Genomic DNA, 27,980 nt, shown 5'->3' with positions numbered 1-27,980 from the left:
GAGTTAGACACAACCAACTGAGCCATCCAGGTGCCCCAGGGAAATGTACTTTTTTTTTTAAATGCACTTTTTAAAGACTAACATTTACGAATTACTCACAAAACCTAGGTGTAATGCAGATTTAATTTTCTCTAGACTTCTATTAATATCTTTCATCATTCTTGTTTTCAATTTTGTTTTGTTCTTTCAGTTAATTAAATTACTGTCTTACAAATTATTTTCTTCTTGGATTTCAGTTTTTAGGCATATTTTCAGACTGTAGATCTATTTTTCTTTGAATAGTTGAGTTTGATATATATTAGTAAGATAACTTTTAAATGGTAGTAGCAGTATAGTATAATGAGTCTGTCAAATTATTTTCTCAAACATCTCAGGATAATTTTGTCTGATGTCTCCGAGTTTTCATAATAGAGTTTAAAAGTCCTGATAATCTTTCACATGAGACTAATTTACAAAAATAAGATAAAAAATATTTACTAAAAGCCTTTTAGTGCAATTTTGATTTTTATTCAAGAGAATCTCTGTCTTTGCAGAGTTCGTTGCCAAATTTTAAACAAAATGAGTTTTCTGTTGTTCGACAACATGAGGAATTTATCTGGCTTCATGATTCCTTCGTTGAAAATGAAGACTATGCAGGTTATATTGTGAGTATTGGGGCTCCATTTTAATCCCATTTTCTAGGAGCTTTTTAGGTACTTTATTATGTGTTAAATTTTTAGTGAACTGGTGTAATTTTTTTAAATTGCCAGTTAGAAAACACAATGTATGATCACCTTTTATCCTAAATTGCCTAGTTTGAAAGTGTGGAGATATGGCTATGTTATGCTCCTTCATTTAAATTTAAATTCTTATTGTTTACTGGAAGTGAAATGGGTTTTTCCTAGGGATTAATTAAGGGGATGTTACAAACCATACTGGTTTTGAACACTTAGGTAGACAAATACTTAGAGTTGGAGGTACCTTAAGAAGTCATCTAATCTAAATATGTACCAGATGTTGTGCCTTAGCCATTGTCCACACTCAGATTCCTGAAATTTAGTTTCATTTGATATCCTTGAAATTATCCTGACTTGATTCTTTCTCCATCCTTGTGGCTACTCCTTCTCAGTCATTTGCTTTTTCTTTGTGTAAGTCAAAATTTGGTTGACCACTGGCCGTACATTTTTTTCTTTTTTTCTTTAAAAAAAATTACCAGTTTATATAAAGGATACAACCAGACAGCCCAAAGGAAGAGATGCATAGGACAAGGTATAGGGATCGGGGTTGGGGCATAACTTTCATGCCCTCTCCAGGTATACCACCTTCCACCTCCATAGCACGTCAGTGTGTTCACCAAACTGGAAACTCCTTCTTCTCTTCCCATCTTATTTCCACCTTTTCTTCCTCATCCTGTCTAATGGCATTTTCTTACTACAATTTCCTTCTATAGACTAAACACTCCTCAAAGATCAAGACCATCTTTGCTTGTTTTTTTTAAGATTTTTTTTATTATTACACTATATGTTAACTAACTTGGATGTAAATCTTAAAAAATAATAAAGATAAGTAAAAAAATACTTAATCACATATAAAAAAAGTTTGTTGTTTTTTTTTTTTTTAATTATTTTAGCTAGCAGGAACAGGGAAGAGGGGCAGAGAGAGAGAATCTTAAGCAGAGTCTATGCTCAGCACAGAGCCTGACATGGCGCTTGACCCCATCACACTGAGATCATGACCTGAGCCAAAATCAAGAGCCAGATGCTCAACCAATTCAGCCACCCAGGACCCAGGCACCCTAAGATAGATAGATAGGTAGGTAGGTAGGTAGGTAGGTAGATAGATAATTAATTACTTATTTTGGAGAGAATGCAGGTGGGAGAGGAGCAGGGAGAGGGGGACAGAGGATCTGAAGCGAGCTCTGTGCTGACAGGCTGACAGCAGCAAGTCCAACGTGGGGCTCAAACTCACGAACCTTGAGATCATGACCTGAGCCAAAGTCGGATGCTCAACCGACTGAGCCACCCAGGTGCCCCTATTTATTTATTTTTAGTGTTTATTTATTTTGAGAGAGAGAACATACATATGAGAAAGGGAGGGGCAGAGAGAGAGGTAGAGAGAATCTTAAGCCGGCTCCATGCTCAGGAGCCCAGCAAGGGGCTCAGTCTCACAGCTGCAAGATCACAATCTGAGCCAATATCAAGAGTCAGACGTTTGACTGAGCCACCCAGGCCCCTGCTCCAAGATTTTATTTTTAAGTGATCTCTACACCCAGCATGGGGCTTGAACTCACAACCCCAAGATTAGGAGTCGCATACTCTACCAACTGTGTCAGCCAGGCACCCAAGACCATGTCTTGTTTATCTTTATATGCACATTGTTCAGTATCATGCCTGGTGTGAATATGTGCTTAGCTGTACTTGATGCTTCCTTCCCTATTGCTTTCCTCAAGCATAACTCTTTTCTCGTATTCATTCTTTAACTTTTCCTCTACTTATCTTTTCTTCTTGCTTTCTTTGCTTCCCATCATTTTCCCTTAACAATTCTTATTTGTAAGCCCTTCCTTTTAAGGTAAACTTTTTTCTTCTATCCTTCCCTTGAAAGATATGTCTCTTCTAGATACTATATTTTTACTTAAGATAAGTATTTACTCACCCCCTTACTGTGAGTGAATGGAATGAGGTTAGTCATTAATCTCTGTTTTGTTGTCTTGGTTTTAAGTCCGTGCTCTATGCTTCTGGTGCACTCCTCCAGTTAAGGAACCCTTTTTAACATCCCTTGCTGGATTGTACTGTTGGCATCCATGAATTTAAGAAACATAGAATAGCATAAAGCTACTATGAATTCATTAATTTAAAAATATATATTTGTATTTGATCAAACTATTTACATACTTCTGAAAATTGGTATGCATATTAATTTAGTGTATAGTCAGAGCTTAATGTGTTTATACATTTGAAGACTCTAGGTTGCCACATAGGAATCTGCAGATTAAAGTTTGGGAACTACTGTTCTAATACTAGAAAATAGTGCTCTGCCATATTTCTTCCTTGTGCAAAGGACCTAATCAAATTTTCTAACCTGAATTGAGATATTCCTGGTGCCATGTTCATTCAAGATGTCTTTAGCTCTCCCAGACACAGTCTTTTATGGTAGCAGTAGTACAGTTGCTGTGAAAACTAAAAGTCTTTAAAATTAGTGATTTGGTTTTCTTACAGATCCCACCAGCACCACCAAGACCTGACTTTGATGCTTCAAGGGAAAAACTACAAAAGCTTGGAGAAGGAGAAGGGTCCATGACAAAGGAAGAATTCACAAAGATGAAACAGGAACTGGAAGCGTATGTGATTTTTGTTGTTGGTTTTGTTAATTGTGCCTATTTTAATGCCTTTTTTCTGTGCTCTCTGATATCCCATCCTTTTAATCATTTCACCACAGTGACCCTTTCTGAAAGATGCAGGTTTAAGCCAAACAACCAGTTTTAATGATCATGATCAGAGCCTACAGGAAAATTATAGAATAATTGCCTACATTGTAAAATTCTTTAAATTAATGTTTTAAATAGACTCTGAAAATTGAAAATGGGGGGTCCAAAACTTTATTTAAAAATAGTAGAAAGGGAAATAGGACTTTTTGAACCAGAATATAAGTTGTTTTGGTTTTTATCTACAAGGCCTTAGTCATTGCCAACCTGGTTTTCTTTTTTCGATGTGTGCATACTACCCAAACTTCTGTTTTCTGTTTCTCATAGAAATATGCACCAAGCAACTCTGCACATACTCTGTTTTCTTTTTTAAAAAGTGTGTGTGTGTGTGTGTGTGTGTGTGTGCGTGCATGTGTGTGCACACGTGCACCTGTCTAAATGGCTGTGTCTGTGTTTAATTTTTGCCCTCTTTCTTTCTGCCTATGGCTTCTGGCTAAGGGGAAAAGAATAGGAGCAAAGTAAAAGGAGAATAGTTTTAAAATGTTTTTCATTAAATGATTATTAGTTTCACATATACTAGAAATGCATTAAATCTTTGAAAAAACTGGAGATAACTTCTGTTTTGCGTTTAGCATATTTGCTGAAAATGCAGAATCTTTCCCTTCTTATTAGACATTTGAAGTAATTTTAGATTTACAGGATATTGTTTTCTGTATTTTGAGAGCAGTACAAGTAAACACTTTCCCTTGTATCATCATCACCTCCATCACTCTTTTTCTGATCATTTCTCCTCTTCATTCATTTCCTTTTCTCCTCTTCCACTTAGTTTCAGTTTTTAAGCATATACGCACCTGGCTACTAGACTCCTCTTCAGAATGCTAAACTCGTTTGACAAGATAAATTAGCAAAGTAGATCTTTTTTGTCAAAGTGTAAGGTGACATATTTTAAGATTTTTGTCCATGCTGGGTGCAAGCATTAGTCTGAGAGACAGAGATACATACTTTTATAGTTATAAGACTGAAAACTGGAAATTAGCAGAGCACATTAATATTAAAGAATCTGTGGTTTTCCAGTGGCCCTGATCATGATTCTTTTGTGGTCTGGTTAGGGGTTGGATAACAGAGAACCTTGGGTTTATTCTACTGCTACCTCCATCCTCTGCATCCTTCTTTTTTGTCTTCACTGAATGACTACCCTCACAGAGATCAAACTTCTCCCAACATTGGTCCTGCTGGTTTGCTGGTATGTAAAATTTATCCTCCTTGCACGTAGTTGAAGCAAGAATATTGGGCCTTTTCCTTGAGTGTTTCTTTTTTCAAACTGACGTATATTACTATATGATCACTGTGATTCACTGATGAAAGTAAAATATTTTAAACATAATTTTCCAATGTAATGACAAAAATTAGTCTCTCTGTGGTGTGCTTTTTTTCTTGTGTGTTTGGGTCATTAGATGAAAATAATTATTAATGTTGAAAATATGCTTACTGAGGTTTGAGTTTAGATTTTTTTTTGTACACAGGTATTTAAAAGCAGTAATTATTGAGAAATTGATCCATAAAGATTGTATCAAATAATTTGTAGTGTACTTTCTCTGGAGCTGAAAACAAACACCCCTATAGTTATCTTTAACACCAACTTGCATAGGAAGAAAAGTTCATAAAACTTAAAAATATTAACATTTAAATATAATAAATACTATTAACTAGCATGAAGTCTTTTCAGAGCTGGATTTTATACATTTTATTAACAGTTCAACTAAAACCTTTGTTTACATGGATTATATATTTGTATCTTTAATTTTGCATTTAGAATAATTTGGAGTATTTGTTGAAAACTGTTACGGACTATTTTCTAGTTGATGCAGTGTTTTACCTTTAATTATGTGTATTGTTTCTAGTGAATATTTGGCAATATTCAAGAAGACTGTTGCAATGCATGAAGTGTTCCTATGTCGTGTGGCAGCACATCCTATTTTGAGAAAAGACTTAAATTTCCATGTCTTCTTGGAATATAATCAAGATGTGAGTATTGATTAAAGCAGTAATCAAGGTTTATTTTTAGAGTCACTGTAAAAGGCAGGGAGTAGTTAGAAAAAACCCTTTTTTTGTAATGTTCTTATTTTTCAAGGTAGTGTAAAATGACATTTTTTTTAGTGGTAATAGAGTATTTCAATACAACTAGAGAAGAAATGAAGAAATTGAAGAAATGAGGCTAAATCATGTTACTGCATGGGACATTGATTTTCATCCTGAATTGTGAACCTCTTAAGAAATAGGATTATCAACTTGATTGTTTCCTAAATTTGAGTTTGAAGTTTTCTGAAATTCCAGGGAGGTGCTTGAGCTAAAGAATTCTAGATTACTTTAGGGTTAATCATTGCCTTTTGATCTGTTTAACTGACCTTTTTCAGTGCCAATTGCTCCTAATCTTCCTCCTTCCCCGCCTGAAAACTCTGTTACAGTGCAAATAGAAAAATTGATGTGGTTGAGCTTTAAAGATTTCTTCATTCATAGTACTGGCAAAAATTTTTTTTAATGGATAGGTGATACAGATCTTGGGATTTATATTTGAATGACAAGATTAACTCATAATTTTAGCAGAAAACAAATGTAGCATAGTGCTTATTTGCTTATAAGTTGACATCAAGATCAAAGAATTTTATGTATATAAATTTGCCCTTCTGGTTTGGTTTTAGTAGACATGACAATAAAATATCCTAAGTCTAGCAATAGAGAGAACACATTTTTTTGAAAGGGTATGAAGTAACTCAGGATCACAGAAACAGCATTTTAAGCCTGGATACTTTCACAAGTGTAAATATGGTATGTGATACTGGCATGTGGTCGTTTACAACTAGGAACTGTAAAAAATTCTGGCTGTGTCATGAATTATAAGAAGCTGAAAATAACTTGTGACTGGGTTGCCAAAGAACACATGATAGAATGCTGTCATCACTTTTTTTACTTTTATGTGTTTGTTTTTGCTTAACCTTATCCATGGCCTTGGCCAAAACCTTAATAATAATTGGTAGAGCAGCTTAGGCATACAGTGAGTATTATCAGTGCAAGGCCACTTGAGCTAGAGGAGCCTCATGCTCTGTGTACTCTGTCCCATTGCCAAATCCCTTAGTATTATCTGAAATTATATGTCTGTATTTTAAATTTTTATGTATTTATTATCTGTCCTCTCTACTAAAATGTAAGCTCTCTGAAAGCAAGGCTTGAATTTTACACCATTGTATCCTCACTGCTTTAGAATAATGGCTGACAATTAAGATGTAAAATAAGTATTTGTTAAAATGATAAGTGAAAGATTATTGATTGTTTTCCAGTTGTGGTGGTGGTTTTTTAACTTTTTTTTTTTTTAATTTAAATGTTATAGTTAACATACAGTGCAATATTGGTTTCAGGAGTAGAATTCAGTGATTTATCACTTACGTACAACACCCAGTGCTCATCCCAACAAGTGCCCTCCTTAGTACCTATCACTCGTCTAGCCCATCTCCCACCCACCTACCTCTGTCAGCCCAGTTTGTTCTCTGTCATTAAGAGTCTCTTGTGGTTTGTTTCCCTCACTTGTCTTTCCCCCCTCTTCCCATATGTTCATCTGTTTTGTTTCTTATATTTCACATAGAAGCGAAATCATATGGGATTTGTCATTCTCTGGTTGACTTATTTCACTTAACATAATATATGCTAGCTCCGTCCACATCATTGCAAATGGCCAGATTTCATTCTTTTTGGTGGCTGAGTAATATTCCATTGTATATATGTACCACATCTTCTTTATTCATAAATTGATGGACATTTGGGCTCTCTCCATAGTTTGGCTATTGTTGATAATGCTATAAACATTGGGGTGCATGTACCCCTTTGAATCTGTATTTTTGTATCCTTTGGGTAAATACCTAATAGTGCAATTGCTGGATCATAGGGTAGTTCTATTTTTAGTTTCTTGAGGGACCTCCATACTATTCTCCAGAGTGACTGCACCAGTTTGCATTCCCACCAACAGTGCAAGAGAGTTTCCCTCTTTCTCTGCATGCTTACCAACACTTGCTGTTTCTTAGGTTGTTAATTTTAGCCATTCTGACAGGTATAAAGTGGTATTTCATCATGGTTTTGATTTGTATTTCCCTGATGATAAGTGATGGTGATCATCTTTTATATGTCTGTTAGCCATCTGGATGTCTTCTTTGGAAAAGTGTCTGTTCATGTCTTCTGCCCATTTCCTCACTAGATTATTTGTTTTTTGGGTGTTGAATTTGGTAAGTTCTTTATGGATTTTGGATACTAAGCCTTTATCTGATATGTCATTTGCAGATATCTTCTCCCATTCTGTAGGCTATCTTTTAGTTTTGTTGGTTGTTTCCTTTGCTGTGCAGGAGCCTTTTAAGTTTATTTTTGAAAGAGAGAGAAAACATCAGCAGGGGAGGGGCAGAGAGAGAAGGGGAGATTGAATCCCAAGCAGGCTCCACACTCAGCGTAGAGCCCCATGCAGGGCTCGATCCAACCATCAGATCAGGACCTGAGCTGAAATCAAGGGTCTGACACTTAACTGACTGAGCCACCTAGGTGCCCCAGAAGCTTTTTATTTAAGGAAGTCCCAATAGTTCATGTTTGCTTTTGTTTTCCTTAACTTTGGCAGTGTGTCTAGTAAGAAGTTGCTCTGGCCAAGGTCAGAGAAGTTGCTGCCTGTGTTTTATTCTAGGAATTTGATGGTTTCCTATCGCACATTTAGGTCTTTCATCCATTTTGAATTTATTTTTGTGTATGGTGTAATAAAGTGGTCCAGGTTCATTCTTCTGCATGTTGCTGTCCACTTTTCCCAACACCATTTGTTGAAGAAACTGTCTTTTTTCCATTGGATTTGTTTCCTGCTTTGTCGAAGATTAGTTGACCATATAGTTGTGGGTCCATTTCTGGGTTTTCTATTCTGTTCCACTGATCTTTGTATCTGTTTCTGTGCCAGTACCATACTGTCTCGATGACTACAGTTTTGTAATATAGTTTGAAATCTGGAATCGTGATGCCTCCAGTTTTGTTTTTCTTTTTTGGATTGCTTTGGCTATTCAGGGTCTTTTGTGGTCCCACACAGATTTTAGGATTGTTTGTTCTAGCTCTGCGAAAAATGCTGGTGGTATTTTGATAGGGATTGCATTAAATGTGTGGATTGCTTTGGGTAGTATTGACATTTTAACATTTGTTCTTCCAATCCATGAGCACGGAATGCTCTTGCATTTGTTAGTGTCCTCTTCAATTTCTGTCATAAGTGTTTTATAGTTTTCAGAGTACAGATCTTTTACCTCTTTAGTTAGGTTTATTTTCCTAGGTATGTTTTTGGTGCAGTTCCAAATGGAATCAATTCCTTGATTTCTTTTTCTGCTGCTTCGTTATCAATGTATAAAAATGCAACAGATTTCTGCATGTTGATTTTATGTCTTGTGACTTTGCTGAATTCATGTAGTAGTTCTAGCAATTTTTTGGTGGAGTCTTTCGGATTTTCTACATAGAGTATCATGTGAAAGTTTGACTTCCTCCTTGCTGATTTGGGTGCCTTTTCTTTTTGTTGTCTGACTGCGGAGATTAAGACTTCCAATAATGTGTTAAATAGTAATGATGAGAATGGGTATCCTTGTCTTGTTCCTGACTATAAAGGAAAGGCTTTCCGCTTTTCCCCATTGAGGAGGATATTAACTATGGGTCTTTCATATATGGTTATGATGTTGAGATATATTCCATCTATCCCTACATTGTTGAGGGTTTTTATTAAGAATGGATGCTGTATTTTGTCAAATGAATTATTGATTGTTTAGATCAGATTTATACATAGCTTTGGAAAAAAATTAAGGTTTCATAAATTTTCTCCTTTCAATATAGATTTCTTTTTCTTCCTCCCACTAATATATGCTTAATAGAGATAATGATGTCATGCATTATAATAACCCTTTTAATACCAGCACATGGTATTTTGGAGAAACTCTAAAAAGACAGGAAAGTGGTTTGCAAATATTTTTTAATCATTAATTAATAGCAAGTATATTAACAGGTTATAGAAGATTATAGGCCCCAGGGCACCTGGGTGGCTCAGTCAGTTAAGTAAGATCAGGTCATGATCTCACAGTTTATGAGTTTGAGCCCAGGATTGGGTTCTCTATCAGTGCAGAGCCTGCTTCAGATCCTCTGTCCCCATCTCTGCCCCTCCTCCGCTTGTGCTCCCTCCCTCTCTCAAAAATAAACAAACATTAAAAAAAAAGAAGGGACACCTGAGTGACTCAGTCGGTTGGGTGTGTGACTTCAGCTCAGGTCATGATCTCACGGTCCGTGAGTTTGAGCCCCGTGTCGGGCTCAGAGCCTGAAGCCTGCTTCAGATTCTGTGTCTCCTCTCTCTGCTCCTTCCCCACTCACACTCTATCTTTCTCTGTCTCTTAAAAATAAATAAATGTTAAAAATTAAAAAAAAGAAGAAGAAGAAGAAAAGGTATGCCTGGGTGGCTCATTTGGTTAAGCATTTGACTCAGTTTCAGCTCAGGTCATGATCTCATGGTTGGTGGGTTCTAGCCACGCATGAGGCTCTGTGCTGACAGTGTGGAGCCTGTTTGTGATTCTCTCTCCTTCTCTCTGTGCCCCTCCCCTGCTCTCTCATTCCGTCTCTCTCGAAATATAAACTAATACAAAAAAAGTTTTTTAAAAAGAAGGAGATTATAGGCCCAAAACTAAGAGGTTTTTTCAATGTTGTTCTAATGCTGTTTCATGGATCTTTACATACTTCAGTGGGGCAGGAAAAGCAATCTGCATGTGCTGTTTTGTTTTCTAAGTTTCAGAGAGCCATGGGACTGATAAGTTGCTGAAGTAGAGCTAGGGTGGGTGTCTTAAAGTCTAAAGAGGCCATCAGGCAGCTGGGAGGCCTAGAAAAGCTTATTCTAGCATTGAGTTGTTTGAGAAATAGTTGCTGTTGTAAGGAATGATTGCCTTTAATGTTCAGTGCCTTACTTAAGTAGTTGTATACCTTCTCTGTTTCTACTAGGTATAGTCTGAGTCTACTTAAGAGTAGAGTAAATATATAACCTCTTCAACACCCTAATGTCCATTCAGTTCTTGCTGCCTTATCAGTGGACATACCCAGGACCCTGCCTCATATCTGAGTTCTTAAGCCCTAGTATTAATAGACTCCAAACATAGATAGCTCTCTTTTTCCCTATTCATATTTTGATTGTTCTTTGATTCTGGTACATCTAGACACTTGATCTCTTCTGCATTTTGACCCTGTTAGCAGCCCTTTTGTCTTTACTTTGTTCTCATGTAGCCTAGATTGCCTGCTCCATCATTTATAACAAGGTTATATATGACTTCAAACAGCTCTGGGGCGCCTGGGTGGCGCAGTCGGTTAAGCGTCCGACTTCAGCCAGGTCACAATCTCGCGGTCCGTGAGTTCGAGCCCCGCGTCGGGCTCTGGGCTGATGGCTCAGAGCCTGGAGCCTGTTTCCGATTCTGTGTCTCCCTCTCTCTGCCCCTCCCCCGTTCATGCTCTGTCTCTCTCTGTCCCAAAAATAAATAAACGTTGAAAAAAAAAAAAAAAAAAAAAAAAAACAAACAGCTCTTTCCCATTTTCCATAAAAGCTAATTTCAACTTGCAGCAGTTCCTCCTTGATGTAAAATGACCTTGTTCACTAGGAAATACAAGCCAATCAGAGATCAAATCCCACAACTCCACGTGTCTCCCACAACCCTCATCTGCCTTGGCAGCCACATGCATATATTAGCTTTTTTTTTTTTTTTCTTTTTTTTCTTCCTTTCCAATCTGGACAACTTTTAATTTCTTTTGCTTGCCTAACTTCCCTGGCTAGAATCTCCAGTACAATGTAAAATAGAAATGACAAGAGCAGACATCCTTGTTTTGTCTATGATCTTGGGAGGAAAGCATTCACTATTAAGTATGATGTTAACTGTGGGGTTTTCATTGATGCTCTTGATCAAATTGAAGAAGTTCCCTTCTATTCCTAGTTTGTTGAGTGTTTTTATTATGAAAAAGTATAGCTATTGAGATGATAATGTGGTTTTGTCCTTTATTCTACTAACATAGTATATTACATTGTGCCTTTCCACTTTGACAAAGGTATCTTTCTAGCTATCCTGGATCCCATGTACTTCTGGATCTTTGGGATCTGTTCTGAGTTTCCTTCTTAACTCTGTGGCTCCTTCTTAGTGTCCTTTGTGAGCTTTTTCCTCCATATATCCATTCATTTAAATAGGATCCTTCCAAGGTTCCTCACTGATTTCTCCAGAAATTTAGAAGTTCCTTTAGACTTCTAACTCTAAATTCTCCTGAAGTGATCTCATTGACTCCTATGGCTGCAGGTACTTTTATATCTATTAACTTATAAATCTGTATCACTTGTTTGAGCTCTTCTTTAAATGCAGGCCTTCTTTTATGTTCTCTGTCTCAAAGAAGATACCAGCACCTTCCAATTTCTTAAGACCTAAAAATTACTCATGACTTTACTCCCTATTCCTTTTTTTTTTTTAAGTAGGCTCCATGCTGAGGCCTGAACTCAGACCCCGAGATCAAGACCTGAGCTGAGATCAAGAGTTGGACAGTTAACTCACTGAGCCACTCAAGCATTCCCCTGCTCCCTGTTCCTATTAGGAAACACCAAATCCTGTCTGTTCTTCTCTCTTACTATATTAGGAATGTGTCTACTTCCTTCTATCACCAGACCTAAAGATTAGTTCTGACCTTTATAACCCTTGATTGGGTTATTGAAACAGCCTCTGACTGGTCTTTCAACCTCCAGTCTTATCTTTCTCATTTTCTAAGTCTGTATTAAGTTCCCTTGGTGTTCTCGAAGTGCCGTATGGATTCCTCTAACATTGTACTGCTCACCCTATGTTTAATCATATGTTTCTCTGGATTCTCCTCTGCACCATAAATTACTCTTATAGAGTATGGACCACCTCTTAATCATCCTTATTTTCTGAACGCCTAGCACAGTGCGTGATTGTAATATACATTTGTCAATAGTTTTTTAAATAAGTGAATTAGTTAATATAAGAACACAGTTTTGAAAAACACCCAGAGTGCGTTCAGAGGCCTAAAGATACAGCAGTTTAGAAAGGTTTCATGAAGAGAATGTGTTTTAATTTCGATGTTTAATGAAGTCTGAATAGAATTTTTGGTGGGAAGAGAGATACTATTTCAGGTACAGGGGAACCTAAGCATTTAGAGCTTCTTTTGAGAACTATTTGGAACATAAGGTTCTGTGGGGGTTTGGTGGTGAGTACAAAGGTAAATCGAACCAGATTGTTGAAAGTCTTGAATACCATGCCTAGGGGATTGACTTTTATTCTCTGAACATTGTGAAACTCTATAAAGTTATTGAGTAGGGAGGAGATGCTCAAAATTTAATTTTGGGAGTCCTCATCAGAATGGATTGGATTGAAGAAATGAGAGATGTTAACTAGTAGTCCAATGTGGTAGTTAAGCAAGAAATAATGAGGATTTTTACTAGGACAGTGAGAAAGGAAAGGGTCAAATTTCAGACATTTGATGGTAGAATTTGAGCTTTGAGAGACAAAAAGAAGTTGTAGATTATTTCAGGATTTTTAATGAGGGGTATGGGGTTTTAGGGAACATGTGGGAATCTGAGAGATTGGTTGGATGGAGGGACCATGAAGGAGGAACCATGAATAGGGAGAACCAAGAAAAGGAAAGTTTTGGAGATTAGATTATAATGAATACTGCTTTAGTCTAATGTGAGGTTAGCAGAATTTCCATTTATAAGGGTATGATCTAGGCAAATGGAAATAGAATCTAAGATTCAGGAAAGAGCTTAGTGGTAGTGATCATGATTTGTGAATCATTTATATAATGGTGAGCATTGAAACCATGGTAGTAGATAAGGATATTAGATGGGCTATTATGGGACACCCTGGTGCAGCAAGTGGTAAATAATAATGAAAGAGGCATTACTTTCCATATGTAATCTAAAAAAGAAAAAAATTGCCAACTTAAGTTTACCTTTCTTTCAGCTGAGTGTGAGAGGAAAAAATAAAAAAGAGAAACTTGAAGATTTCTTTAAAAACATGGTTAAATCAGCAGATGGAGTAATTGTTTCAGGAGTAAAGGTAAGATTTTATTTGATTAACAGAGGTATTGGTTTAAGAATCCACTTATTTTAAGAAGATGGAGATTTCAGATGTGCAGGTGACCATTGGAGTAAAAGAGAAGTTTGAATAGTAGAATGCTTAGGCCTGAGAAACTGGGCCCCCTGCCCTGGAATCCACTCTTTAAAGCCCTTCCTTCTCCCAACGGGCGAGAGTTCTGCAGTCCAAGGGGATTTGCCCACCTGGAGCACATACCCCTTCCTTCCAAACTAGACCACGCTTGAAGTATCTGGAACCCGGTATTTCTTTGCCCAAATCTGAAGCCAAGTCTTCCTCTTCTGTAGGTAATCAAGGGTGACCATGGGTCAGCTGGGGAAAGGGAAGGCACAGGGGAGGTCAGTGTGCAGAATGGAGTGTCCTGTTACATACATCTGAGGTTTCTTTAGGTGCCTTACAGAGCTGCAGGGTGGGGCACGAAGCGGGGCTCCATTTGTACATTTGCCCTTGGTCTTACAAATGTTAGGGGCAGACTTGGGTTCAGATCTGGGGTTAGAAGAGCTTCTTTGAGGTTTTAGTCTTGTCTTGGGGTGCCTGGCTCAGGTAGAGCATGAGGCTCTTGATCTCGGGGTCATGAATTCAAGCTCCACATTGGGCATAGAGCTTACTTAAATAAATAAATAAAAATAAAATTTAGGGGCACCTGGGTGGCTCAGTTGATTAAACATCCGACTTCGGCTCAGGTCACGATCTCACGGTTTGTGAGTTAAAGCCTGACATCGGGCTCTGTGCTGACAGCTTGGAGCCTGGAGCCTGCTTCAGATTCTGTATCTCCCTCTGTCTCTGCCCTTTCCCCATTAGTGTTCTCTTTCTCTCAAAAATAAAATAAAATACATTTAAAAAAATAAATAAAGATTAAAAAAATTTTAAATATATAAATAAATAACACCTAAGTATTACATTATGAAACAAACACTAAGAAAGAGATAAATGATGCAGCTTTGTCATCATTACCTGTTTTTATAGATACATCTACAGTAAAACTTAGGTGGAAAGTACTATTCATTTGATTTATACTTTGGTTTTCAGCAATGGGTCACTTGGTATGTTGACATTGCATATGCCTTGGCTACTTTCTAATAAGAACCCTGCTTCCTTCCATTTAATGCTCTGTATTGAGTATGATTAGTAGTAACTAATATTTTTTGAACATTTACAGTGTGGTATTTGGTAGCACATACTTTATTTAATCTTCAGTCCTACAAGTTGGATGGTTTATCCTATTTTAACAGTCAAGGAAAGTGGTACATATGTATTACAAATTTTAAAGGACATTTTGTCAGCACTGATTCTTCCTTGTGTTCTGTTGATGTGGGTCTTATATCATTTCAACTGCTGCTTTTTCAAAAACTGATTGCTATTTTAGAAAGGAGGAAAGTATTTTTATTTTTTATTTTTTAATTTTTCTAAGTTTATTTATTTATTTTGAGAGAGAGAGAATGAGCAAAGGAGGGACAGAGGGAGACAGGGACCGAGGATCCAAAGCAGGCTCCGAGCTGACAGAAGAGAGCCTGATGTGGGGCTCTGAAGTTACTGATGAAATCAGTAGAACATCTGATTATTAGAGGATAGCTGTGCTGTTTTACTGGTTTTTTGTATTATAATGGTAAAGTGATTTATGTATTACACTAAAGCAAATAAGTGAAAAAATTATATTTTCTTTTGATCCCATAGGACGTAGACGATTTCTTTGAGCATGAACGAACATTTCTTTTAGAATATCATAACCGAGTTAAGGATGCATCTGCTAAATCTGATAGGATGACAAGATCCCACAAAAGTAAGGTTTTTTTCTCTGTGGCTAAAGCTTACCTTTTTTTAATGGAATAATTATAAAGTTGTTATTTTATTTACAGTTTGTAAAAGTCTTGATATAGAACAGTGGTTCTCAAACTTTGGTCTGTGAAGCCTTGACCCTAGGGCTCTTTTTATTTTTAGCAAGTCTGTGAGGTAAAAACTATCTTCATAATAATCCATGATGCTTTTTGTATTTTTCACCATGTTGATATTTACACTGATAATGCAAAAGCCATGGTGGATAAAATTACTGATGCCTTAGCACAGACCAGGGCAGTAGCACCAAATTATGCTAATAGTCACTGTATTCTTTCTACAGTGCATTTGCAGTTAGAACAGATTTTTCAATTAAGGATGTCCTTGATGAAGCAGTAAAAATTATTAATTAATAAATCACTTCCCTTGGGTTCACATTTTTTAATATCTGAATGATGGGAGGTATGTGTAAAGCACTTTGATTACATATGATGGTTCTCTCTAGAAAAGCATTTTAGTGATTGAGTTGCAACTAAACTAGTTGCTTTTTTCATAAAACCCCATTTTTACTTGAGAGAACAACGGACAAATGATGATTATTAGTATTTGGTAGACATTTTCTTAAAAATTAAGTGACCCTGTCACTTTAAGGAAAACAACTGACAGTATTTGTTGACAATGATAAAAGTCAAGCTTTCCAGCAATAAGTAGAATTTTGGAAAACTTGTATCCATCCCCATGAGCTTGGTTCCCAATAATTAAAGACTGGTCTGAGGGAGGAGATTGATGGGAATATGTGAATTTTTGATACTGTTTATGTATACTGAAGTGCGTCAACATTTGGAAGGTCTGCATCATTCATTGAACCGATATTTTCTAAATGATCAAATACATGATGTTACAAAATCACGTATGTAAAAGATTCATTCAAAGTTCAAGATAGGCTAATGGGGTTTTTTTAACATCTTTATTGAGGTAAAAATTGATATCAGTAAGCTGCAGTATTCAGAGTATACAATTTGATAAGTTTTGACATATGTGTAAAATCATCACTACAGCCAAGGTAATTAATATATCTATCACCTCCACAAGTTTCCTTATAGCCCTTTGTAATCCCTCCTTCTCACCCTGTCCCCAGGTAACCACCGATCTGCTTTTTGTCTCTGTAGATTAGTTTGCATTTTCTAGAATTTTATATAAATGGAATCATACTATATGTACTCTTTATTATTTGGCTTTGAAATTCAACAAAATTATTTTGAGATTCATTCATGTGTGTATCAAGAGGTTATTCCTTTTTATTGCTGAGTATTATTCTATTGTATGGATATATCACAGTTGTTCATCCATTCAGCTATTGGTGGACATTTGGGTTGTTGTTAGCTTTTGGCTGTTATAAATAAAGCTGATGTGAACCATCTATATGTAAGTCTTTGTATGGACATGTGCTTCCGTTGCTCTTGGGTGATACCTGAAAGAGTGACCAGGTCATGCGGTAAGTGTATAATTAACTTTTTAAAAACTTTGGAAAAAACTGCCACTTTTTTCCCAAAATGATTGTACCATTTTATATTCCTACCAGCTGTACATGAGCGTTCCAGTTGCTCCACATCTTTTCCAACAAGGATACTCATTCTTTTTCATTTCAGCCATTCTCATAAGTCAGTAATGTCTCTGTGTAGTTTTAATTTTTAATTTGCATTTCCCTAATGACTAATGATGTTGAACATCCCTTCTTACATAAATCTTCTAGCTTTTTTCTTCTTTACCAAAGTTGTTTTGGCCCCTCTAGGTTCTTTACATTTTCATATGGATTTTATTTTTTTATTTAAATTTTACTTAGTTAATATACAGTGCAACATTGGTTTCAGGAGTAGAATTTAGTGATCCATTACTTACAATACTCCGTGCTTGTCACAAGTGCCCTCCTTAATTTCCATCACCCATCTAGCCCATGTCTTACCCACCTCCCTCTGTCTACTCTCTATCGTTTGTTCTCTATTGTTAAGAGTCTCTTGTGGTTTGTTTCCCTCTCTTCTCTTCCCCTTCCTTTCCCATATGTTCATCTGTTTTGTTTCTTAAATTCCACATATGAGTGAAATCGTATGGGATTTGTCTTCTTCTGATTGACTTATTTCGATTCATATCGATTTTAGAATTAGCTTGTCACTTTCTACACAAATGCTGTCTGGGATTTTGGGGTTGTGTAGAATCTGTAGGTCAGTTTGGGGAAGATTGACATCTTAACCATATTGACTCTTCTGATACGTAAATATAGTATATCTCTCCATTTAGTTTGGTCTTCCTTATAATTCTCTCAGCAATGTTTTTTAACTTATATTGTACAGGTCTTATACACCGTTTTTTTTTTTTTATTTAATTTTTTATTTTTTTTAATTTACATCCAAGGTAGTTAGCATATAGTGCAACAACGATTTCAGGAGTAGATTCCTTAATGCCCCTTACCCATTTAGCCCATCCCCCCTCCCTTCAGTTACCTTCTGTTTGTTCTCCATATTTAAGAGTCTCTCATGTTTGTCCTCCTCCCTGTTTTTATTTTATTTTTGCTTCCCTTCCCTTGTGTTCATTGGTTCTGTCTTAAAGTCCTCATATGAGTGAAGTCATATGATATTTGTCTTTCTCTGACTAATTTCGCTTTAATACCATCTAGTTCCATCCACATAGTTGCAAATGGCAAGATTTCATTCTTTTTGATTGCCAAGTAATACTCCATTGTGTATATATACCACATCTTCTTCATTCATCCATTGATGGACATTTGGGCTCTTTCCATACTTTGGCTATTGTTGATAGTGCTGCTATAAACATTGGGGTGCATGTGCCTCCTTGAAGCAGCATACCTATCCCTTGGATAAATACTTAGTAGTGCAATTGCTGGGTCATAGGATAGTTCTATTTTTAATTTTTTGAGGAACCTCCATGCTGTTTTCCAGAGTGGCTGCACCAGTTTGCATTCCCACCAGCAGTGCAAAAGAGATCCTCTTTCTCCACGTCCTGGCCAACATCTGTTGTTGCCTGAGTTGTTCCTCTTAGCCATTCTTGACTGGTGTGAGGTGGTATCTCATTGTGGTTTTAATTTGTATTTCCCTGATGATGAGTGATGTTGAACATTTTTTCATGTGTCGGTTGGCTATCTGGATGTCTTCTTTGGGAGAAGTGTCTATTCATGTCTTTTACCCATTTCTTCACTGGATTATTTGTTTTCTGGGTGTTGAGTTTGATAAGTTCTTTGTAGATTTTGGATACTAACCCTTTATCTGATATGTCGTTTGCAAATATCTTCTCCCATTCTGTTGGTTGCCTTTTAGTTTTGCTGATTGTTTCCTTTGCTGTGCAGAAGCTTTTTATTTTGTTGAGGTCTCAATAGTTCATTTTTGCTTTTGTTTCCCTTGCCCCTGGAGATGCGTTGAGTAAGAGGTTGCTGCAGCCAAGATCAAAGAGGTTATTGCCTGCTTTCTCCTCGAGGATGTTGATGGCTTGTCTTACATTTAGGTCTTTCATCCATTTTGAGTTTATTTTTGTGTATGGTATAAGAAAGTGGTCCAGGTTCATTTTTCTGCATGTTACTGTCCAGTTTTCCCAGCATCACTTGCTGAAGAGACTGTCTTTATTCCATCAGATATACTTTCCTGCTTTGTCAAAGATTAGTTGGCCATATGTTTGTGGGTCCATTCTGGGTTCTCTGTTCTGTTCCGTTGATCTGAGTGTCTGTTTTTGTGCCAATACCATACTATCTTGATGATTACAGCTTTGTAATGCAGCTTGAAGTCCGAGGATCTTATACACCTTTAGTTGAATTGATCCCTAATTATTTTTTGATGCTATCATAAATGATGTGTTTTTTACATTTCAGTTTCTAGTTCTTTGCTAATATATAGAAATACAGTGTGTTTTCTGTATTGATCTTGTATCTTGCAATATTACTAAATAAACTCACTTATTAGTTCCAGTAACTATTTCGTAGATTCCTTATGATTTTCTACATAGATGATCATCTGCTAATAAAAACAATTACACTTGTTTCCAATTTAGATTCCATTTATGTCTTGTCTTTGCCCCGTTGTACTGAAGCTATACCTATAGCTCCAGTGCAGTGTGGATGGAAGTGGTGAGAATAGGCATCATTGCCTTGTTCCTTAGCTTATGGGGAAGGCATTCATTCTTTTTTTTTTTTCAATGTTTTTTTTATTTATTTTTTTTGGGACAGAGAGAGACAGAGCATGAAAGGGGGAGGGGCAGAGAGAGAGGGAGACACAGAATCGGAAACAGGCTCCAGGCTCTGAGCCATCAGCCCAGAGCCTGACGCGGGGCTCGAACTCACGGACCGCGAGATCGTGACCTGGCTGAAGTCGGACGCTTAACCGACTGCGCCACCCAGGCGCCCCGGAAGGCATTCATTCTTAAACCATTAATTATGGTGTTTGGTGTAGGTTTTTCCTAGATGCTTTTTATCAGGGTGAAAAAACTGCTTATAAATTTTTCTGAGAGGTTGTGTTTTTTTAAATCAGGAATGAGCGTTGGATTCTTTTCATATGCTCTTTTTGCAGCTGCAGTGTTCAGATAATCCCATATTTTCCTTTTAGTCTATTATGTATTGATTGATTTTCAAATGTTAAACCAACTTTATGATCTTGGGATTAATATCACTTATTTATACCAATGGAGTTTAATGTAATAGAGCTTAGGAAGTTTATTGATATGATTTTAGATTCCCCACTGCAACTATTTTTTTTAATATGAAATTTATTGTCAAATTGGTTTCCATACAACACCCAGTGCTCATCCCAACAGGTGCCCTCCTCAATGCCCATCACCCTCTTTCCCCTCCCTCCCACCCCCCCATCAACCCTCAGTTTATTCTCAGTTTTTAAGAGTCTCTCATGGTTTGCCTCCTTCCCTCTCTGTAACTTTTTTTTTCCTCTTCCCCTCCCCCATGGTCTTCTGTTAGGTTTCTCAGGATCCACATAAGAGTGAAAATGTATGGTATCGTCTTTCTCTATATGACTTATTTCACTTAGCATATCACTCTCCAGTTCCATCCATGTCATTACAACTAACTCTTAAAGAAACTACTACTTGTTGAGTTTTGGGGTGGTATCAAAGAAGAATATCCACAGGGCGCCTGGGTGGCTCAGTCGGTTGAGTGTCCGACTTTGGCTCAGGTCATGATCTCGCAGTTGACAAGTTCGAGCCCCACGTCGGGCTCCGTGCTGACAGCTCAGAGCCTGGAGCCTGCTTTGGATTCTGTGTCTCCCTCTCTCTCTGTACCTCCGCTGCTATACTCTGTCTGTCTGTCTCTCTCTCAAAAATAAATATAACCATTAAAAAACATTTTTTTAAAAAGAATATCCACAATTATCTGAAAATATAGCTACATATCTGTTTGAGACTGCATTTTCTCCACATATTTGAACAAAAGCAGTGTATTATAATATTACGATTGAATGCAGAAGCAGGTAAGAGAATGCAGCTGTCTTCTATTAAGATAAAGACAAAAAATTTGCAAAAATGTAATAGTGTCACTCTGCTCACTAATTTAAAAATACATATAGTTGGGGCGCCTGGGTGGCGCAGTCGGTTAAGCATCCGACTTCAGCCAGGTCGCGATCTCGCGGTCTGTGAGTTCGAGCCCCGCGTCGGGCTCTGGGCTGATGACTCAGAGCCTAGAGCCTGTTTCCGATTCTGTGTCTCCCTCTCTCTCTGCCCCTCCCCCGTTCATGCTCTGTCTCTCTCTGTCCCAAAAATAAATAAACGTTGAAAAAAAAAATTAAAAAAAAAATACATATAGTTATTTTCATTTGAAATATTACTTATGTTAACTATGATTTTAATACTTTTAATCATTTTGCTTTACTTAAAAAACATACAGTACATATTGATAGACATTACCCCCATAAACACAATTATTTAGGATCCTCAATAATTTCTAAGAGTGTAAAGGAGTCCTTAGACCAAAAAGTTTGAGAACCTCTGTTATAGAGACAGTTCAGCTGGTACCTAGAAATAAGAACCTCTGTTTTGGAGTACTGTTACATGCTGTAACAGAAAGGAAATAAAGTCTCTGGCTTGATACCTTTTATTCTTGTGTCATTCTTTGGAGAAGGTTAAGAGTTATTTTTATATTTTATTCTATTTTTGTAACTTATAGATTTCTTCTAAGGAAGTAGTTATTTATATTTGCTTGTTCAGTACTTAAGAACTATAAAGTGTAGGAAGCTTGAATTCCTTCCTAGATTTATTACCAATTTGCTCTAGAGCATTGGGCAAGTCACATAATTAATTGGTATTATACTGGTTCCCTTGTTTATAAAATGACATTAAGATGAATTATCTCACACGTTTTACTCCTCTGTTAAGAGAAACTTTGTCCTAGTCTGTCCTCTCCCTGTCCCTCCATCAAGACCTGCACTTACTCCCTCTACACACCCAGACTCACATAGTGCACCCTGTGGGGCTCCAGCAGTACCCTGTTTGCTTTCCTGGGGACCCCCATACTCCACCAACTGGACCAGGCTGGAGCCCACAGGCCTCGCCTGTACCCCCTCGAGAAAGAAAAACTTTGTAAATATGAAATGGTATATATACTAGTGTTAGTTGTAATAATTAGGAGTATCCTTAAGTTTATTTTCGATTATTTAAAATGGAATCCTATTAGGGGTGCCTGGCTGGCTCAGTCAGTAGAATATGCGACTCTTGATCTCAGGGTTGTAGGTTTGAGCCCCACATTGAATGAAGAGATTACTTACAAATAAAATCCTTTAAAAAATTAAAATAAAATAGAATCCTACTATACTTTAAATATTGTTTTAAAGTTATTTAGCTCAGGGGCACCTTGCTGGCTGTCAGTAGAGCATACGACTCTTTTTTTGTTGTTTTTTTAAGAGAGAGAGAGAACACCAGAGGGGGAGAGTGGCAGAGAGAGAGAGAGAGAGAGAGAGAGAGAGAATGAATTCTAAGCAGACTTCATGCTTGACCTGAGCCGAAATCAAGAGTGTAATGCTCAGTTGACTGAGCCACCCAGGCACCCCTGAGTCTATGACTCTTAATCTCAGGGTAATGAGTTCAAGCCCCATGTTGGGCGTGGACCTGCATAGGATAGGATAGGATAGGATAGGATAGGATAGGATAGGATAGGATAAATAAAATTAAGTAAAAAATAAAATAGTTTATAAACATTGGCCTGTTTGCCAACCATAATGTTAGGCATTGGTAATTTCAAGATGAAGAAAATATAGTCTTTGCCCGTCAGGAATTAATAATTTTGCAGAAATTTTGCAGAAATCTGAAAAGCAGAAAATTACAGTGTATTGTAGTCAGTCCTTTAATAGAGGTATATATTTGTGCTATGGAAACATAAAGAACTATAAAGGTAGAGAGTCATCTGTTAAGATAACATAATTCTTATTTATTCTATTTGGCCAAATGGAACCGTATTTGTAGAAGAGATGATGGCGAATCTATTTTACAAAATTATAATTATTACATAATTATAAAATTATAAAGTAAAAACTTTTTTTACAACGCATGAACTTAACTAGCCTGGACTATGAAAAACTAAGCTTTTCAGCCTCACTGTGATGTATATAAAATCAAGGCAGTTTGCTTATTTTCTGTGATCGTATAATGATGTAATAGCCGAAAAGGGTAGTGTTCTCAGAGCCAGATACTAGGAGACAGGAATTTCTTGCTCTAAAAAATAATCTCAGGGGGCGCCTGGGTGGCTCAGTTGGTTAAGTGTCCGACTTCGGCTCAGGACATGATCTCATGGTTTGTGAGTTCGAGCCCCGCGTGTGGGCTCTGTGCTGTCAATTCAGAGCCTGGAGCCTGCTTTGGATTCTGTGTCTCCTTCTCTCTATGCCCCTCCCCCACTTGTGCTCTGTCTCTCTCTGTCTCTCAAAAATAAATAAATGTAAAAAAAAAAAAAAAGAAAAAAAAGAAAAGAAAAGAAATCTCAGGGGCACCTCGGTGGCTCAGTCGGTTAAGCCTCCGACTTTGGCTCAGGTCATGATCTCACGGTTCGAGACCCGTGTCAGGCTCTGTGCTAACAGCTCAGAGCCTGGAGCCTGCTTTGGATTCTGTGTCTCCCTCTCACTCTCTGCCCCTCCCCTGCTCGTTCTCTCTCTCTCAAAATTAAATATTAAAAATAATAATAATTTCAGGGTCATTTTAAGTATAAAATATTACTGTATGTGATATTGGACACAAATCATTTTTGGTACCTGCCTTGATAAACCAACCTTTATGTGATTTTTTAACTTAAAATTTTAGGTTAATAGTGAAAAGTCTCACATATAGAAGTTCCTATTCAGAGTCCAAAATTTGTATTCAAAGTATCTTTATGAAAGATACCAGAATAGATCTGTTTCTGAATAACAGTAAGTAAATAGTCACCAAATTTCAGCCTTATCTGTTGAATATAACTTTGTACAACATATAAAGTATAATGTAAGGATTACTGTTTTGTTAAAGAATAAACACACTAAAACCTGGGGCGCCTGGGTGGCGCAGTCGGTTAAGCGTCCGACTTCAGCCAGGTCACGATCTCGCGGTCCGTGAGTTCGAGCCCCGCGTCGGGCTCTGGGCTGATGGCTCAGAGCCTGGAGCCTGTTTCCGATTCTGTGTCTCCCTCTCTCTCTGCCCCTCCCCCGTTCATGCTCTGTCTCTCTCTGTCCCAAAAATAAATAAACGTTGAAAAAAAAAAAATTAAAAAAAAAGAAAAAAAAAAGAATAAACACACTAAAACCTTATAAACATACTACTGAGGATAAGTGGAAATTTCCATACAAAGTACACGTCTTGGATTTCATTAATAATAGCAAACATTTATATAGTACTATATTCACTGTGTGCCAGATTTATAGTAACATTGATTAACTCACTTAATCCAAGTAATTTTATAAGACTGGTACCATTATTATCCCCATTTCCAGATGAAGAAAGCAAGGCATTCACAAGTTAAGTGATAAACTCAAGGTCATATAGCTGGTAAATTGGGTCCCAGGACAATGAGCTTAACCATTGCACTGTACTATCCTTTTTCTGAAACAAGTAATCTTTTTTCAACAAGTTGTCCTGGGGGTGAGTGCTAGGAATAGGAAGAGTATTGTGCTAAAGTTGAATACTTTGCTTCCTAGCACCTAAGGGTAATGGTGCTACCACCATTCATGTAGCTTCCCAAGCTCCATAATTTTTCTTCCTACCTCAGGTCTCCTGTTTGTAATACTACCTATTAGGATTTCCTAATTGTAAATCCTACCTATTAGGTTTCCTAAATATCTTCCAGCCTTGTTGTTCCTCTCTGCTGTCAGTATTTTCGCTACTTTGATCCTAACAATCAGTATTGGACCCAAAAATTTCCTAGTTGGTTGCTCTGCCTTCTGTGTCTCTCCACTTCTAGTCTTTATTCCAGGCAGTGGTTGATTTTACCACTACTGTTATTTTTAAATGTTTAATAACACCCATTCTTATAAGATCAAATTCAAACTTTATCGTGGCATCCAAAAACCCATTTTCCCTCCAAGATACCTCTAATTTATTTTTCCATCTTCAACTCCTTCCACTCCCCTCTGTATCCTTGTAGTGCCTTCTTTCTAGAAGGCTGTCTGAATATACTGTGTTCTTTTATGTCTTACTAGCCTGTATCCATGCTCTGCCCTTTATCCAGAATGCTCTCCCCTCTTTTGTCTGGTAAAGATTTTTCTTATCCTGCAAGTTCTGACCTACTCGGTAGTGTCTATAAATCCTTCCCTAACTTATCAGGTTTCCCCTGCTCCCAAAGTAGTTTTTACCTACTTCTGATAGAATATTCTGATATAATATTCCATCAAATTATATTATAGTTATTGTCATTTCCTTCACCAGACTTGGAATATCTCATTCTGTATACACATTTGTTTAGCAGGTGAATGCTCAATAAGTATTTTTGAATCAATGAACAAATATATGAAATTCTAACAATCTTTTCCATAGGTGCTGCAGATGATTACAATAGGATTGGTTCTTCGCTATATGCTTTAGGAACTCAGGATTCTACAGATATATGCAAGTAAGGATTCTGATTTAAAACATTAAATAAAACACAGGGCGCCTGGGTGGCTCGGTTGGTTAGGCGTCTGACTTTGGCTCAGGTCATGATCTCATGGTTTGTGAGTTCGAGCCCTGCATTGGGCTCTGTGCTGACAGCTCAGAGTCTGGAGCCTGCTTTGGATTCTATGTCTCCCTCTCTCTCTGCTCCTCCCCTGCTCACACTCTGTCTCTCTCTCAAAAATAAACATTAAAAAAAAAAAGTTTTAAAACATTAAATAAAACAGAAAAATTTTGCTAGCAGCCTGGGCATGTAGAATGCCTGACCCAGCAGGCATTTAGAATATCTTCATCAAAACACATCAGTAATAAGGAACTTTTTTATAAACTTGGATCAATGTTATTTTTTCCTCTACTCTTTCTCTCTTATTTCTTAAATCTGAAAAATAGAGGCGCCTAGGGAACTCAGTTTAAGTGTCCGACTTCTGCTCAGGTCATGATCTCACGGTTCGTGGGTTCAAGCTCCACATTGGACTCTCTACTATCAGCACATAGCCTGCTTCGGATCCTCTGTCTCCCTCTCTCGCTGTCCCTCCCCAGTTCACATGCTCTCTCTCTCAAAAATAAACATTTAAAAAGAAAATCTGAAAAATAAAAATTGACTTTAATGTATATTTTAACATTTACAAAGTGTTATTTGATGAAAATTGGCTGATGTGTGTGTATGTGTAAGGAAGAGACACAGAACTTATGTCAAAATGTTCTTAGGTTTTGATGAAGTTTATTATAAATAAACGTTCTGAAATTAGAATATACAGTATATATATGTATGTATGTATTTCTTTGGAGGCCAAATTGACTTTTAAAGTAAAATATGATGGTATCAGTTTATACTTTTTAGAGAGGCTAGTTTTAGTTTTTAAGTTTAGTGAATCTCAGGGTAGTCCTAGGGTGACCAGAGGGTAGCTGTTGTATGTGTTAGTATGGAAATACTCTCTGAATGTTTGCTTACACAGCTGTCCCTTATTTAATTTATATTAGCTTTCCACATTAATCTAACCATGGTTAATTTTAGTTTTTCCTATAATATTGTTTAAACACAACTGTTTATTGAAAAATAATCCAAACTTTTTTTTCAAACTTAAGTGGCAAAACTATTTTCCTAGTTTATGCCTTTTTCTAAACCACATCCTTGAATCTTTTTTCTAGTGTATCTTGTCTTAGTAGACCTGTAAGATCCAAAGATCCAAGTTTTTCAGCAAAGCAAGGTACTATACATATATATATATGGCTTACATTAATTAACATGCTACCTTTCCTAAGAATTCATAAGTCTTGGAGTGCCTGGGTGGCTCAGTCGGTTAAGCATCTGACTTCAGTTCGTGATCTCATAATTCGTGGGTTCTAGCCCCACATCAGGCTCTGTGCTGACAGCCCAGAGCCTGGAGCCTGCTTTGGATTCTGTCTCCCTCTCTGTCTGCCCCTCCCCTGCTCACACTCTGTCTGCCCCTCCCCTGCTCACACTCTGTCTCTCTCTGTCTCTCAAAAATGAATAAACATAATTTTTAAAAAAAGGATTTGTAAGTCTTTGATAAGAAGAAAAAGTCAACCTTGCCATGTGTAACTGGGCATAAACCTGTCAAGCAAGTTCTTTTTAGTAAAACAAAGTTCATAAAATAGTGTTTTAGCTTTCAATAGCACTTGCCTTCATCCAGTTATAACGTCACCAGTAATTACATATTTTACAGAATACTCTTTTAAAAAGCTGTGCATTGGGATATTTTTTAGTTGGTATCACCATTGAGAGATAGGCAATTTAGTTAAAAGTGAACATGAATTTTGAGATACAAATTGCTTACTCATTTCTGTTATTTTCTAAAACAAAGCAGCTCTATTTGAAGGTGTTTAAAACATAACTATCAAATAACTTCAAGAGCTGTTCCAGCCTTAGTGTTTTCCTTTTAAATCAGCCTTTTGTCTCTTTGGATCTGATTGTTCTGTACTTCTATAAGAATTTTGAAATCATGGGCTTTATTTAGTATTATGTGGCATATTAATGAATGTAAGGAAAATTTTTTTTTTTTTGTTTAAATGTATGTATGGCTTAGGGGTGCCTGCTGGCTCAGTTGGTGGAGCATGTGCCTTTTGATCCAGGGGTTGTGAGTTCAAGCCCCACATTGGGTATAGAGATTAGGGGAAAAAATTGAATTTTAAAAAGTTAGAAATTAATAAATATATGGCTTAGATTGTTACTTTGAAAGGGTAAGATTTTCTGTAACAACAGTTTCCAAGTTATCTGTTATATGGGTGGAAGTACAGAGATGTTGAACTAAATGAAGTCTGCATTGAACGAGACCATCAAATATTACTGTAGTGAGATAACAGTGTTCATTATTAATACAGTTTGGGGGCATATTCTGTCAACATTTGACTTGGAAAATCATTTCAGAGCTGGCTTCTGATGAAATATTTTTCCCTTCCAGGTTTTTTCTCAAAGTTTCAGAACTATTTGATAAAACCAGAGTAAGTACTATCAGTTAACCTTTGGGAGTCTAAATCATTGCATACAGTACTGTTTAACCTGTTATGATTGTGTTTAA

The 27,980-nt window shown here is 36.9% G+C and overlaps 1 protein-coding gene across 2 annotated transcripts in view; it reads left to right on the top strand.

The window, feature by feature from the left end:
* Window positions 1–27,980, top strand: part of SNX6 (sorting nexin 6) — a 61,062-nt gene that overhangs the window by 16,479 nt on the left and 16,603 nt on the right. For both annotated transcript variants that reach the window (XM_045450667.1, XM_045450668.1), the window contains 7 exons: window positions 534–644; window positions 3,195–3,316; window positions 5,302–5,425; window positions 13,432–13,527; window positions 15,238–15,343; window positions 25,327–25,402; window positions 27,864–27,903. In XM_045450667.1, coding sequence (XP_045306623.1) covers window positions 534–644; window positions 3,195–3,316; window positions 5,302–5,425; window positions 13,432–13,527; window positions 15,238–15,343; window positions 25,327–25,402; window positions 27,864–27,903 — 675 coding nt within the window. The remainder of the gene's footprint in view (window positions 1–533; window positions 645–3,194; window positions 3,317–5,301; window positions 5,426–13,431; window positions 13,528–15,237; window positions 15,344–25,326; window positions 25,403–27,863; window positions 27,904–27,980) is intronic.

This window comes from Leopardus geoffroyi, chromosome B3 (assembly GCF_018350155.1).
Source record: "Leopardus geoffroyi isolate Oge1 chromosome B3, O.geoffroyi_Oge1_pat1.0, whole genome shotgun sequence".
Classification (NCBI taxonomy): domain Eukaryota; kingdom Metazoa; phylum Chordata; class Mammalia; order Carnivora; family Felidae; genus Leopardus; species Leopardus geoffroyi.
Note: the sequence above shows the minus strand (reverse complement) of the source record. Positions and strands in the feature narration are given on the sequence as shown.